Source organism: Geotrypetes seraphini, chromosome 8 (genome assembly GCF_902459505.1).
Source record: "Geotrypetes seraphini chromosome 8, aGeoSer1.1, whole genome shotgun sequence".
NCBI classification, from domain to species: Eukaryota; Metazoa; Chordata; class Amphibia; order Gymnophiona; family Dermophiidae; genus Geotrypetes; species Geotrypetes seraphini.
This window is the reverse complement of record NC_047091.1, coordinates 97,873,807-97,887,108: the sequence shown is the minus strand read 5'-3', so window position 1 is coordinate 97,887,108 and position 13,302 is coordinate 97,873,807. Positions and strand designations below refer to the sequence as shown.

The 13,302-nt window shown below is 42.6% G+C and overlaps 1 protein-coding gene across 4 annotated transcripts in view; it reads right to left on the bottom strand.

Moving 5' to 3' along the window:
* Positions 1-13,302, bottom strand: part of INSR (insulin receptor) — a 328,183-nt gene that overhangs the window by 27,155 nt on the left and 287,726 nt on the right. For all 4 annotated transcript variants that reach the window (XM_033956911.1, XM_033956913.1, XM_033956912.1 and 1 more), the window contains exons 13-15: positions 12,198-12,357; positions 11,140-11,239; positions 7,153-7,220 (exon numbers count right to left, since the gene is read on the bottom strand). In XM_033956911.1, the coding sequence (XP_033812802.1) occupies positions 7,153-7,220; positions 11,140-11,239; positions 12,198-12,357 (328 nt within the window). The remainder of the gene's footprint in view (positions 1-7,152; positions 7,221-11,139; positions 11,240-12,197; positions 12,358-13,302) is intronic.

Here is a 13,302-nt window from a genome sequence, read left to right as displayed (position 1 = left end):
TCCATCCCCCCTCCCCCAGCACCCTTCACACGGTCCAGCAACTCCCTCCCACCGGCCAGCCGTGCATTTCCCTCCCTCCCTTCTTTTCCCTTACCTTTTCTTGTTAAAACGCACGTTTTCTATAAGGCTAGGAGCTGTATTACAGCCGGAGCCTTGAAGTCGCGTCGGGTTGCCGGCTAGAAAAGTCTCCTCCGATGCAACCGGAAACAGGAAGTTGCGTCAGAGGAGACTTTTTCCAGTGTGCAATGTGACTTGACTTCAAGGCTCCAGCTGCAATACAGCTCCTAGCCTTATAGAAAACGCGTGTTTTAACAAGAAAAGGTAAGGGAAAAGAAGGGAGGGAGGGAGGGAGATGCATGGTCAGCTAGCCGGCGAGAGAGAGTGGGCTGCCGCTCATTCACCGCGCGTTCCAGATGGTTCACTGTCCCGTGCTACCATTCACCGCCCCACGGGGCGGTGAATTGCCTTGTCCCCGAACTTGCGGTGACCATTTTTTTGGGTCACCGTTTTGGCGGGTTACCCACAGCTAAATGCGGCTAGCCGCGGGTAATCGTCACCATGTCATTCTCTATCCAGGACCACAGGTACCCACAGCTTCCACAATTAATACAGCTTCCACCCCTACTGCCTGCCTGAAGATTAAAAATAAACATTGTAGAATTCACGGTCTGGTGGAACACTGCATGCATCTTTACCAAATTTGAAGGTGCAATCACAGGAAAACATCAATCCACTGGTGCATTTCTTAAAATCTGGAGCCCTTCCCAAAATTACTGCATTTTGGACCATTGACATACAGTAATTTAGAACATATTGCTTGATACATATAACGATTACTTTTTGTTGGGTTAACATGATCCTCTTAGAGTGTACTCCTTCATATTCACAATATTTCTCCTACTGATAATGTGTGTACTGACTTCACTATGTATTACTTCATGTATGTTATTACATAATCATATGTATATACTATCATGATTTGTACAGTTAAATGCTAAGTTTGTTAATTTATATCATAATATTAATAAAATCTATTTAAAAAACAAAAACATTTTAGAATGTCCAAAACTCGAACAAACTGCCAGATTTAAGAAAACCATCTAGACACATGTCTAGGTAAATTTGGATGTATGATAGCCCTAATTATAGGTACAAACTCCATGGACAGTTTTTAATATTTATCCCCTGACAATGGAGAAAAGGATTTTTAAGGATTTTGAATAAAGCTGAGCCAGTCCAACCAAAGAGTCTCAATATACTCTGGACATATAAGTTGGGTACAGAGGAGGTAAAGAGTGGCTAAAAATTGCCAAACAGAAAGAAGAGGATCTGACCTTTTTTTCCACCCAATGCTGAAATCTCAGTATCAGAAAAATTATAAACGGTCCTATTGTAATAAATATAAAACTAAGAATGATAATGCAATTTAAATAAACCATTTTCCAGTATGTAACAATTTACATTTGATAAATGAGTCGGCACAAATAGCAATTACATATTAACTTTTTTTTTTAAAGTCCATCTGAAGTCATATGTTATGAAACACAAAATCACAGCTAAGATTATGGTGTAACACTGAAGGTGCAGATTCTCTCAGTGAACTTTGCACTTGTGTAAAAAATGTGAGTCATCTGTACCAGATGTCACTCTGTGCTCCTAAGTGACTGGGAATGTGCCAGACTCATTACTTAAGCTACCTGTGCACACTGGCCATATCAGCACCAGCACCAACTACTTACAAAATTCTCCTTCTAACTTTTAAAATCAAGACTTCTCATCTTCCTGTCTTTCTAGATAAATATCTTATTCCACATAGTCCTTCTAGGGTCCTCAGATCTACGAATCAAAACCTATTGACAGTGCCTTCAATCAAGGACCTATACTATACTAGAAATTCCATTTTCTCAGTAGTCGCTCCCTCACTCTGGAATGCAATGCCATTTCATCTTCACAATGAAAATTCCTTAAATAAATTTAAAACAAATCTCAAAACATTTCTCTTCAAAGATGCCTACCAATAAGCAGGGGGGGGGGGGGAGGAAGGCTTTTAAGAAGTGACATCCCTGTTTTCCTCTCGTTATTCTCCTTCCCCCTATCCTTCCTTTTATTTTTATGTAATTAGGGATCTCCCAAACCTCTCGTCTCTAATCAGTCCTAATTCGTTATAGTTTTAGGTTTACCCTCTTTTTATTTTACCCCACCCAAATCACAAATAATATTAGACCTTTTTAACTTTTAATATTGTAAACCGCCCAGATACTTGTGATGGTCGGTATATGAAGCCACAAATAAACTTGAAACTTATGCCGGCCATAGTAACATAGGCACCTGACCAGTAAGACCTGGAGTGAAATTATTTTACGTCTTTTCAGATGTGGAACATAATTGGAGTAATTCTATAATCTGGCACTTAGAGGTATGCCATTGACAGATGAGTACCTTTGTACACTAGGTGCTATTCTATAAGCTGGTGCCTAAGTGTCATGGAGGGGCAGTTTCGATAGGATGTCTAAGTTTGACTTTGGATGTTTCCTGCAAGACATCCAAATATCAAGCGGAAGAAATGACCATTTTCGAACTATCAAAATGTCTCTTTTTTTTTTTTTTTCCTTCAAAAATGACCTGCTATATGTCTTAGCCTAGCAAGACGTCTACCTTTTTTGGCCATTTTTGAAAAGTAGGATGACCAGGTGAAACGTGTCCATAATGAGCCATTTGCATGTAGTAGGAGCCAGCATTTTTAATGGACTGGCCACACAGATATGCCAGCAGAACAGTTGGGCACCTTAGAGGGCATTGCTGCGAACTTCACATAAAGGGGGACATAAGAACATAAGCAGTGCCTCTGCTGGGTCAGACCAGAGGTTCAGCATGCCCAGCAGTCCGCTCACACTGTGGCCCATCAGGTCCAGGACCTGTATAGTATTCCTCTATCTATACCCTTCTATTCCCTTTTCCTTCAGGAAATCATCTAATCCCTTCTTGAACTTCAATACCATACCTTATCCTATTACGCCCTCTGGAAGCGCATTCCAGGTATCCACCACCCGTTGGGTGAAGAACTTCCTAGCATTGGTTCTGAATCTGTCCCTTTTTAATTTTGCCGAATGCCCTCTCGTTCTTGTAGATTTTGAGTTTGAAGAATCTGTCCCTCTCCACTTTCTCTATGCCCTTCATGATCTTGTAAATCTCTATCATATCCCCTCTAAGTCTCCGCTTCTCTAGGGAAAAGAGCCCCAGTTTCTCCAGTCTTTCAGCGTATGAAAGGTTTTCCATACCTTTTATCAAACGTGTCATTCTCTTCTGAACTCTCTCGAGTATCGCCATATCTTTCTTTAGATACGGCGACCAATACTGGACGCAGTACTCCAGATGTGGGCGCACCATCGGCCGATACAGTAGCAGGATAACTTTTTTCGTTCTGGTTGTAATACCCTTCTTGATTATACTTAACATTCTATTCGCTTTCTTAGCGGCCGCTGCGCACTATGCCGATGGCTTCAATGACTTGTCCACTATTACCCCCAAGTCCCTTTCTTTGGTACTCTCACTCAATAACAGCCCTCCCTCCCATCTTGTAGCTGTATCTCGGGTTTCTGTTTCGTATATGCAAGACTTTACATTTTTCTACATTGAACTTCATCTGCCATCTCGTTGCCCACTCCCCTAGTTTGTTCAGGTCCCTTTGTAAATCTTCGCAGTCTTCTATAGTCCTAGCCCCACTAAATAGTTTGGTGTCGTCTGTGAATTTTATTATTTCACACTTCGTCCCTGTTTCTAGATCATTTATAAATACATTAAAAAGCAGCGGTCCAAGTATACATCTCATCATAACTCCCTTATAATGTATGGTGAGCCCTCCAAAACTTACTATACCCACCTGTCTACCACCACCTATATGGCAGTACAGTAGGATTTTGGTAAGATCACATTTTCCATCATAAAGGTACTAGTCAAGAGTTGGATATGGGCTTGGGTCCTCCTCTCTATGGTTCACTACACCATCCACCGGGCTACTCCAGACACCTGTTTGCTGCCCTACTAAGATTTCCCGTACCATGTGGTTTTATTTTTTTTTTTTAGAGAGACAGGTATGTACTGTCTCATTCAGATCTTTGGGTGGAGGGAGGAGATTGAGGGGAGGAGATTGAGCGGGGGCATATTTTCATCACTCCAGTGGGTACCATTTTTGGCCCTTATTTGTTCTAAAAACAGATCTAGCCCAAAACGTCCAAATTGTGTCCTGGATAGTTTGTAAAATGTTTAGAACTGTAAAACGTTCAAGTGCTATGCCTGCCCAAAACATGCCCCCTTAAAATTTAACAGCTAATATCCTTTCGTCAATGTTTTATTCAATGTTTTTTTCTTTTCTTTCAAACCACTTTTCTGGGGCGTCAGACATGCCAATTATTCGCCTCCATTCTGGCGACATAAAAGTCTTTTTGGCTATGACTCTGGCTGTGGCTTCTTCATTCGCCCACTATAAATAACTTTTTGTTTTTTGTATTATTTTGTTTTTTAAGTTGTTTTTATATTTTATAATAAAGTGCTAGTGCTTATTTTCATAAATATTAAAGTGAAAATAACTTATCTTAAAAAGACTTTGTTTCCTTTAGTATAATCGGACCAGGGACCTGTCAAATCGACATGTTTCGCCTCCTTGGCTTTTTCAAGATTAAGTCCCCCTTTTCTTTTTCATATGACCATCCCGATACTAAAGCATTTTCGATCTACCAAGATCGAAAATGCTTTAGTATCGGGATGGACATATGAAAAAGAAAAGGGGGACTTAATCTTGAAAAAGCCAAGGAGGCGAAACATGTCGATTTGACAGGTCCCTGGTCCGATTATACTAAAGGAAACAAAGTCTTTTTAAGATAAGTTATTTTCACTTTAATATTTATGAAAATAAGCACTAGCACTTTATTATAAAATATAAAAACAACTTAAAAAACAAAATAATACAAAAAACAAAAAGTTATTTATAGTGGGCGAATGAAGAAGCCACAGCCAGAGTCATAGCCAAAAAGACTTTTATGTCGCCAGAATGGAGGCGAATAATTGGCATGTCTGACGCCCCAGAAAAGTGGTTTGAAAGAAAAGAAAAAAACATTGAATAAAACATTGACGAAAGGATATTAGCTGTACAATACTAGTCAATGTAAAGAACACTGGCTTATATATATACTTGCTACAGTGTGACCCTTAAAATTTAAGACACATTGGAGACAAAATGATCAAAATGCTCATTTGGACATATGGACTAGTAAGACATCCAAGTGCCAGTTTATGCTGTCTTTTGGACGTCTATCTGTTTTGAAAATGAAAACCTTATAGTGTCTAACCTGCATTACTTCCCTCCTCCCCCTGTCCAGCAAGCAGTCCTTCTCCCTTCCTTTTACCTCCTCCCTGTACAGCAGCACCTCTTCCCTGCTCCCCCTGTCCAGCAGCAGCCCTTCTCCCTTCCTTTTACCTCCCCACTGTCCAACAGCACCCCTTCCCTGCTCCCCCTGTCCAGCAGCAGCCCTTCTCCTTTCCTTTTACCTCCCCCTGTCAAGCAGCACCTCTTCCCTGCTCCCCCTGTCCAGCAGAAGCCCTTCTCCCTTCCTTTTACCTCCCCACTGTCCAACAGCACCTCTTCCCTGCTCCCCCTGTCCAGCAGCAGCCCTTCTCCCTTCATTTTACTTCCCTCGTCAAGCAGCACCTCTTCCCTGCTCCCTAATACCTGCTCCCAAACCACCGTTCCTACCCTCCCTCCATCCCAGCTTCCTGGTTGCTTCTGGCCCGCCGGCACGAACCGCTGCTGCCGCTGCTGTCTGTCAATGTCCCTGCCTACTGCCTGTCTGTTTATCTTGCTCTTTCTCCCACCTACCTTTTTTTAATCACGTTTATACAGTGAAAGGCAAATCAGTGCACAGTAACCACCACAGGATAGAGGAAACCGCCACGTGCGCACTCGTGCTGAACTTGCGCACGCGCTGAACGTGCCAAATGTGCATGCGCCACACACTTTAACATTTCTCTGCCGGCCATGGAGTTACGGATCACGGAGGCAGGGATCACGCAGGTAGGAGTGCGCATGTGCGCTTAGGGTTTTATTATTAGTGATGCTGGTATTCTATAATGGAATATTGGCGCCAAGATGCAGTTATAGAAATGGGGCTATGTGAATGGCAGTTGAGTGGCTAAACTGAGGTATCAATTTATAGAACTGCAACGAATAAAAGTCAGTCCCTATTTATGCAGTTATGTTAGACAGCCAAGTGCTGGATATCAGCATTTGAACGGCCAATTGTTGATTCTATCTCTGGAAAGCCCCCCAAATAGTTACTTTTGAGTTGAGCTAACCTTACCGGACACATTCAGTGGCATGAACTGGTTAAGTATTACTGAAATAGTTAGTCCTGAACAAGCGATTAATCTGGTCAGGAGAAATTTCTGGCCAGTTAAATGTCTTTGAATACTGACTCAACTAAATATATAACTATATATATAGTTGAGTCAGTATTCAAAGACATTTAACTGGCCAGAAATTTCTCCTGACCAGATTAATCGCTTGTTCAGGACTAACTATTTCAGTAATACTTAACCTTATGTGTTTAACTTGTCTAATTACTTCTGTATTATAAATCCAGAAATAAAAACTAGTAGACAGCATGAATTCTGCAGTTCAGCTCTAGCCCTAAGCGAGGAAGGATGCCGCATTTGAGCTCCTCCACGAACCCTTGAGAAAGCCTTTTGGGCGAAATGGGTCCCGTGGGGGCATGCTAGAGACACTGAATTAAAACAATAAGTAAAAATAATTCATGCTGTCTACTAGTTTTTATTTCTGGATTTATAATACAGAAGTAATTAGACAAGTTACACCACATAAGGAGGCAATGTAAAGTGCTGAAGCCAGATATACAGTTGCTGGATGCTTTGATATTGATGACTTTGAAGACTCTGTTGCCATCCTGGTGTTGAATCCAAGCAGTGAGGATTTCAGTCGCTGTGATTTTTTCCAGTTGTCCTCACTTTTTCATCTTCTATACCTTCTTAGTGCTTACTGGGAATCCCCACTGCACTAAAGCGCATACCTAAAATTCAGGGATTAGGCCATCTTAAATCAAGTTTCTCTTCCCTCATAAGCATAAAAGGTAAACTACTTACCATCACTAGCGCTCAGGTATTCTGGGTTTGAAGAGGCATAAAGTGGTCCTGTGGGCCCTTCGTTACTCCTGAATAAAAGCAAATAGGCTGTTAAACTGTAACAAAGGTTAAGATTTTATGAATGAGTCTATGCCCCCACCCTGGTCCTATTACTTCTACATATTAAACACAGGCATGTAGACAGGTATTTATTTTAAGTACTTATTTTTAGTATTTATATACCACTTATAGACTTATTGTTTTGCATTCAGGTACTCAAGGATTTTGCCACCTATCTGTCCCATACATCTACAGTGGAACAAATATAGAAACACAGCTGTCTACAGGAGTATACATGGAGGGGATAATTTTGTAAGACATTTTCTGCGCATAAATTATGTTTTAATACAAATATAAAATGGCTGCCATAAAATTGTACAGAAGAATACACATGAAGAAGCATACATGCTGACAAGACCACGTGCACTTCCACATGCTGCAGGAGTAGAGTTTGGGTAGAATTGTCATGAACATGCTTAATTTACATAACACACACATACAATGCTAAATTTAAACTATTACATATATGCCGATGATATGTCTATTTTAATTCCCTTGAATAGCATAACTAATGAAATCTTAGAACACATCTATATAATAAAACCGTAGGCGGCGCATGCGCAGTCTTATCGGCGTGCTTCCATAATCCGTAGGTCCGTGGCCGCCAAGAGTGCAGCATGCCCCGCGCTTACTACGGCCTCACGCGCAGCTCAGTTCGGCACGGCGGTTTCCCCAGATAGGGGAAGTCGAACAACTCACTCCCGATGCGCAGCTGAGTTCGGCACGGCGATTTCCCCGGTTTCCCCAGATAGGGGAAGCCGAACTGCTCACTCCCGCCTCATTGTCCTAATGCCGCTCCTGTTCACAGCGGCCTGCACGTCGACGACTCCGCCCCCCCCCCGGGGCTGCCTAAAGAAAAAAAGTTTCACGGTGCTTGGCCCGCCAAAAAATTTCTGCCGTTGCCGAAATTTGCCCCACCGTTCCTTCCCTTCCTCCATCAGGTACAGTTCAGCTACGCTAAAAGGAGCTGCTTTGAAATTGGAGCCCTGCCGCCACCGTAACACGTTCCCTCTGCCGCGGTCCCATATGTCAGAGAAGGGGCGGGACCAAGGCAGAGGGGAACGTGCTACGGCAGTGGCAGGCCTCCGATTTCGACGCGGCTCCTTTTAACATTGGTGGATTCACTACACCTGATGGAGGGAGGGAAGGAAAGGTGGTTGTGCGCTGTTGAGCCCCTCTTTGCCCTCAGACCCTCTCCTAACTGCTCCCTCCTGTCTAAGACCACTGGGGGGAGGTGCCTGTCTTCAGCTGCAGGGATGGAGGGAGGGAAGAAGAAAGAAGGGGCCCTGGCAAGCGAGTTATCAAAAGCCAACCATAGCCTGGGAGCCCTACATGATATGAATAATGACCAGACAACAAAAGGTAAGAAAAATAATTTTATTTTCTGTTTTGTGATTACAATATGTCAGATTTGAAATGTGTCTTGAGGGAGGCTGCCGCCGCGGCTTTGGACAGAGGGGTACCATTTTCGTGGGAGCTGGCCTTTGGAGAGGCTTGGGACGTGGGGACAGATGCAGGAAGGGCTGCCGCTGCGAAGGGCTTTGGTGGGGGAGCCAGCCAGACCGCGAGTGTGGGGCCGTTGTAAGCGCGGATTGGTCAAGGAGCCGCCGTTGCCGAGGCTTTTAAATTGCTCTCCCACCGTCACTCCCTCCCGTCCCGGCTCTGCCTCTGCCCAGGTTCAAAAGCAGGAGAGGCGGTCATCTAGCACCCGTTAATCTAACGGGCTTAAACACTAGTTTCTTGTATTATGACTGAAATTGAACAATGGACAATCAACTTCAAATCGAAATTAAATGCAGAAAAGACAAAAGTTTTCTTGGCAAGCCCAAAGGATAAAACTACCAGAACATCGCTACATCTAAATGGTCACAAATACCCAATTTGTAAAACTATAAAAATACTGGGAGTCACATTAGACACACACTTGACTATGGTTGACCATACAAACATAGTGGTGAAGAAGTGCTTTTGTGCACTGTGGAAATTAAGGACCATTAAAAAATACTTTGACCCTTTATCTTTTAGATTACTGGTGCAGTCCTTAGTTCTATCAATACTAGACTACTGCAATATCGTCTATCTGGGTGTCCCAAAGAAAACAGTGAGAAAATTAAGAATGGTACAGAACACTTGATATTTGGATTGAAGAAAAGTGACCATATTAGTCCCTACTACAGACTGTTGCACTGGTTGCCAATGGAGGCACGAATAATGTTTAAGTTTGCTTGTATTTGTTTCAAGCAGGCCTGGGGACTAGCTCCTTCCTATCTCCTACCTCATTTCGTGCTATACAGCCCCACACAGACAACCAGAAACTGTAACTTATTTGCATACCCAAGAATCACTGGCTGTAAATATAAGACCTTTTTGGATAGGTCTTTCATGTTCCAAGCAAGCAGTCTTGGTTAGGTAAAGAAATTAAAACCGTACTGTTTGACAGATTTATCTCCTAAACAGAAACCACACCAAATTTGTATGTTCCTTCTGTCTATTTCTTGTGTAATATGTTGTACTTTCACAATTTGCATTTTGTAATTCTCTGACTGTCCAGCTCTCTTCAGTGTGAACCGCCTAAAAGTCATCCGACTATGGCGGTATAGAAGAATAAAGTTATTATTATTATTATATTTCTAGAACTGGATGCCTCCATTTGAAGGCCACACAGTAGGAACCTATTCCATAATGGAACACAGGTGCCTAGGTTTCACTATAGAATACAAGCATAACCCAATACCTGCAAACCTAGCATTTAAGTGCCCACACTTACACCACCCAAAGAGCTGGCGTAAGTGTGGGTGCCTAAGCAGGAAAGATGTACGTAACTTACAGTATTCTCTAAATTACATATATAAGTGGAAGCTCTGCCAATCTTCTGCCTATGCAAGATAGTCACATATTCTAAACATTTATGTGCACAATGGATACATAAATATTAGTTAATAGAATTGCCATTATAGAACACATGCACAAATTGCCACATTAATTCCCAGATTCTATATGTAGTCTCGAGAGACTACAGGAACTCACAGCAGCCATTTCCTCATGACGATCTGCACGGGGCAGGAAGATCGCTCCTGCCCCAAAAGCCTGCTAGACCACCAGGTAAGGCCGGGAAAGCGGCAGGGAGGTCAAAAATATGTTTTTTTTAATTTTCCCCCTCCCCAGAAAAAAATCACGATTATGTGAAATCACGAGTGCAGGAACGGCGAATGGGGAGGGGGAAGTGTATTCTATAAGGGCCATTTTGCACAGAATTGCCGTTACAGAATGCAGGCTTAGCATGCATCATCCCAGTACCTAACTTGAGCGACCTTTACTGAATTTCTCCTTAAATGCTTATATTGCTTTTGTAAATCAGCATCAAGTATACAAGATCTCCATAAATATGCCTGAGAGCCCTGCTATAATTACCCCTGGAGAAGGTAATTCTTTAAGAATTCAATAAGAGTAAAAGGCCCCTTTATTTATTTCATTCATTTTGATTTAGCTCACATCTTTTCAGTGCTACTACAAGGCAAGTTTGAAAACCGCCCCTTCACTCTCTGTAAATAAAAGTAGTGAAAAGGTTTAGGCCAGTGGGGTGGGAGGCAGAACCCAGCTAGCTTCACGGGGATTTCTTCTTTGCAGTGTGGTTTCGGACACAGACTTTGCCCCTGCTACAAAGAAGGGAAAAGCCACAGTGTGGCCAGTACCCACCGTGTGGCCAGTCCTAATTTCTGCTGCTTTGCTGGGACAATCACAAAGGTGCCTAAGTGTGTTTAGAAAATAGTGTACAATAGGTGCTGCTTTACCCTCTCAACCTTGCAATCTGGAATAAAATAATCATTGCTTTTCATGTGTTTGAATTACATTGTTCAGCTGCTGACACTGAGCAGAAAGATTACCCACCTCTTTTTCACCATCACATAGGCGAATACCACCATGGCAACAATTATTATAAGAATGATGACAGGCACCACAATAATTTTTGGAAAGTCAATTTTGTTCACTATAACAAAAAACATTAAAATATACAGTTAATCAGGTTTGATCTTAAACTCAAGAAATTTAAACAGCTCTCCTAATGTGCCACCATAAAAGTTTTTGTGTGAGAATTTTAATGAGATGCCCTTCATGGGCATCTGAAGTCATCTTGGCATTGTTACCACGGCATCCATACTGTAGAAGCAAGAAAATGAGAGTACAGGTTTCTGAGTTTGTTCCCAGTGCTATCCTCTTCTCAGTCACTCATAGGACTGTCTCCTGTGACATGTGGGGATTCATCATGAAAATTACTATAAAAGTGTGGGGGGGGGGTGGGAGGAACCTAAATCTGAATGGCCTGTTTTTGTGGAGATGTGCATAAAAATATCCAATGTCAGTAAATTAACTAAATATATCAGTGTTTACCGAGGCCAATCCTGTTTGTGTGTCAAGAAATGACTTGCAGATGAACTTGTGAGGCTCCATAAGAGATGAATGTAAAGATTTCTGGTATGTGCATGAAACTCTTTTATTTTATTTTTTTTATGGGGACATATATAGTGGAAGGAATCTTTACATGACTGGCAACTTTCTTCTGCTCCCCTAGGGCTTCTGACTCAGCTCAAGTGTAAATCTGCCCACCAACTGACCCTGTGAAATTAGGAACCTTTACTCACAACTACTGTGGAGGTCTCGCCCTATTTTTCTTTTCCCAGTCTTAAGTAGCTGAATTATTCTAACAGTTTGCCTGGGCTGAGAGGCACGGACCGCTACACCCTTTGGAACTGAGCAGAACTGTGCTCTGATACCAGCCATTATACATGGTTCAAGCAATGGTTAGACTCCCTCGTTTCCCTTCCCAAACAAGAATTGTGAACGATACCTCCACCACAGCCTCAGCCCCACCTGCTTTCTTCTTCTGGGATTGAAAACTATCAGCCATGTCTGTGCATTGCACCCATAGCCGCTGGAGAAGATCTTACCATAGTCAGGGATAAAGAAATATGTTGGTTCGGTCCAGGAGCCATTTCCTGACAGCGAGGTGGCACGAACCCTCACGGAGTAGTTCCCTGGATTCAGATTGCGCAACTTGCAGCCTCTCTCATTTTTAAATACATTGCGGGAAACACAGTGATGCATCTCCTAAAACGGCAGTTTGACATCTTGAATATCTATCAGCAGACTCGGTCTGTATGAAAACTAAGAACATGCAGGATTTCCTTTCCTCATCATTTCCCACCAGATCCTCTTCCCACTCTCCCCTACAATCATGAAAATAAATGGGAGGTTTAAAAGGAAAATGCAGGTTTGGAACCAAAAAATTAAGACTGAGGAATTAAAAAACACCAACCAACCATAGCACTGCATATGAAGTACATCATAAGAGCTGGCAACAGAGTTATTACTTCACTTGTACACTCAAAAATAAAACAGAAAGACAGGTCCATGGGGGGGTCATAGATGTCTAACTGGGGGATGCACTAAAGTCAGCAATCGTCACTAAGCTTGTTTTCACAGCTTTAGCAACGATCGCTGTGACCGACCCGATGCACCAAACGATCCACCGTGTGTTTTCCCCTTGATCACCCATTTTCCGATCCAGCCCTGCAAATTAGCTAAAACCCCATGCAAAATAGCCAAGCAATTGATGTACTAACATCGCTTGGCTATTTTGCATGGGGTTTTAGCTCTAGACCCGACAATAACTGTTATCAACAGGTCTGCCTTGGTTTTTTTTCCATTTTTTTTCAATGGCACAGATATTTTGCATGTGTTACATAAAAAAAGAGGTTCATCGGAGGTTTGGGGCGGGGGGTGGCATCCGGTGGCAGGAGGGAGTGGGCATCCCTCCTTCCATTTTTTTTGGGTGGTGGGGAACCTCCAGTGGCAGGAAGGAGTAGGCATTCCTTCTGCCATTTTTGCTGCTGTGGGGGGGAGGGGTTATGGTGCCCTAAAAGCAGGTACAAGCGACTGCTTCCCCTATCACTGCTGTTAGGGCTCTGTGCATGTGTCAATCGCTCACTGAGCGATTAATCGGTTGCCTTTGCATGTAAATCATTTGCATGCAAACTTGATAGCGTGTCGATC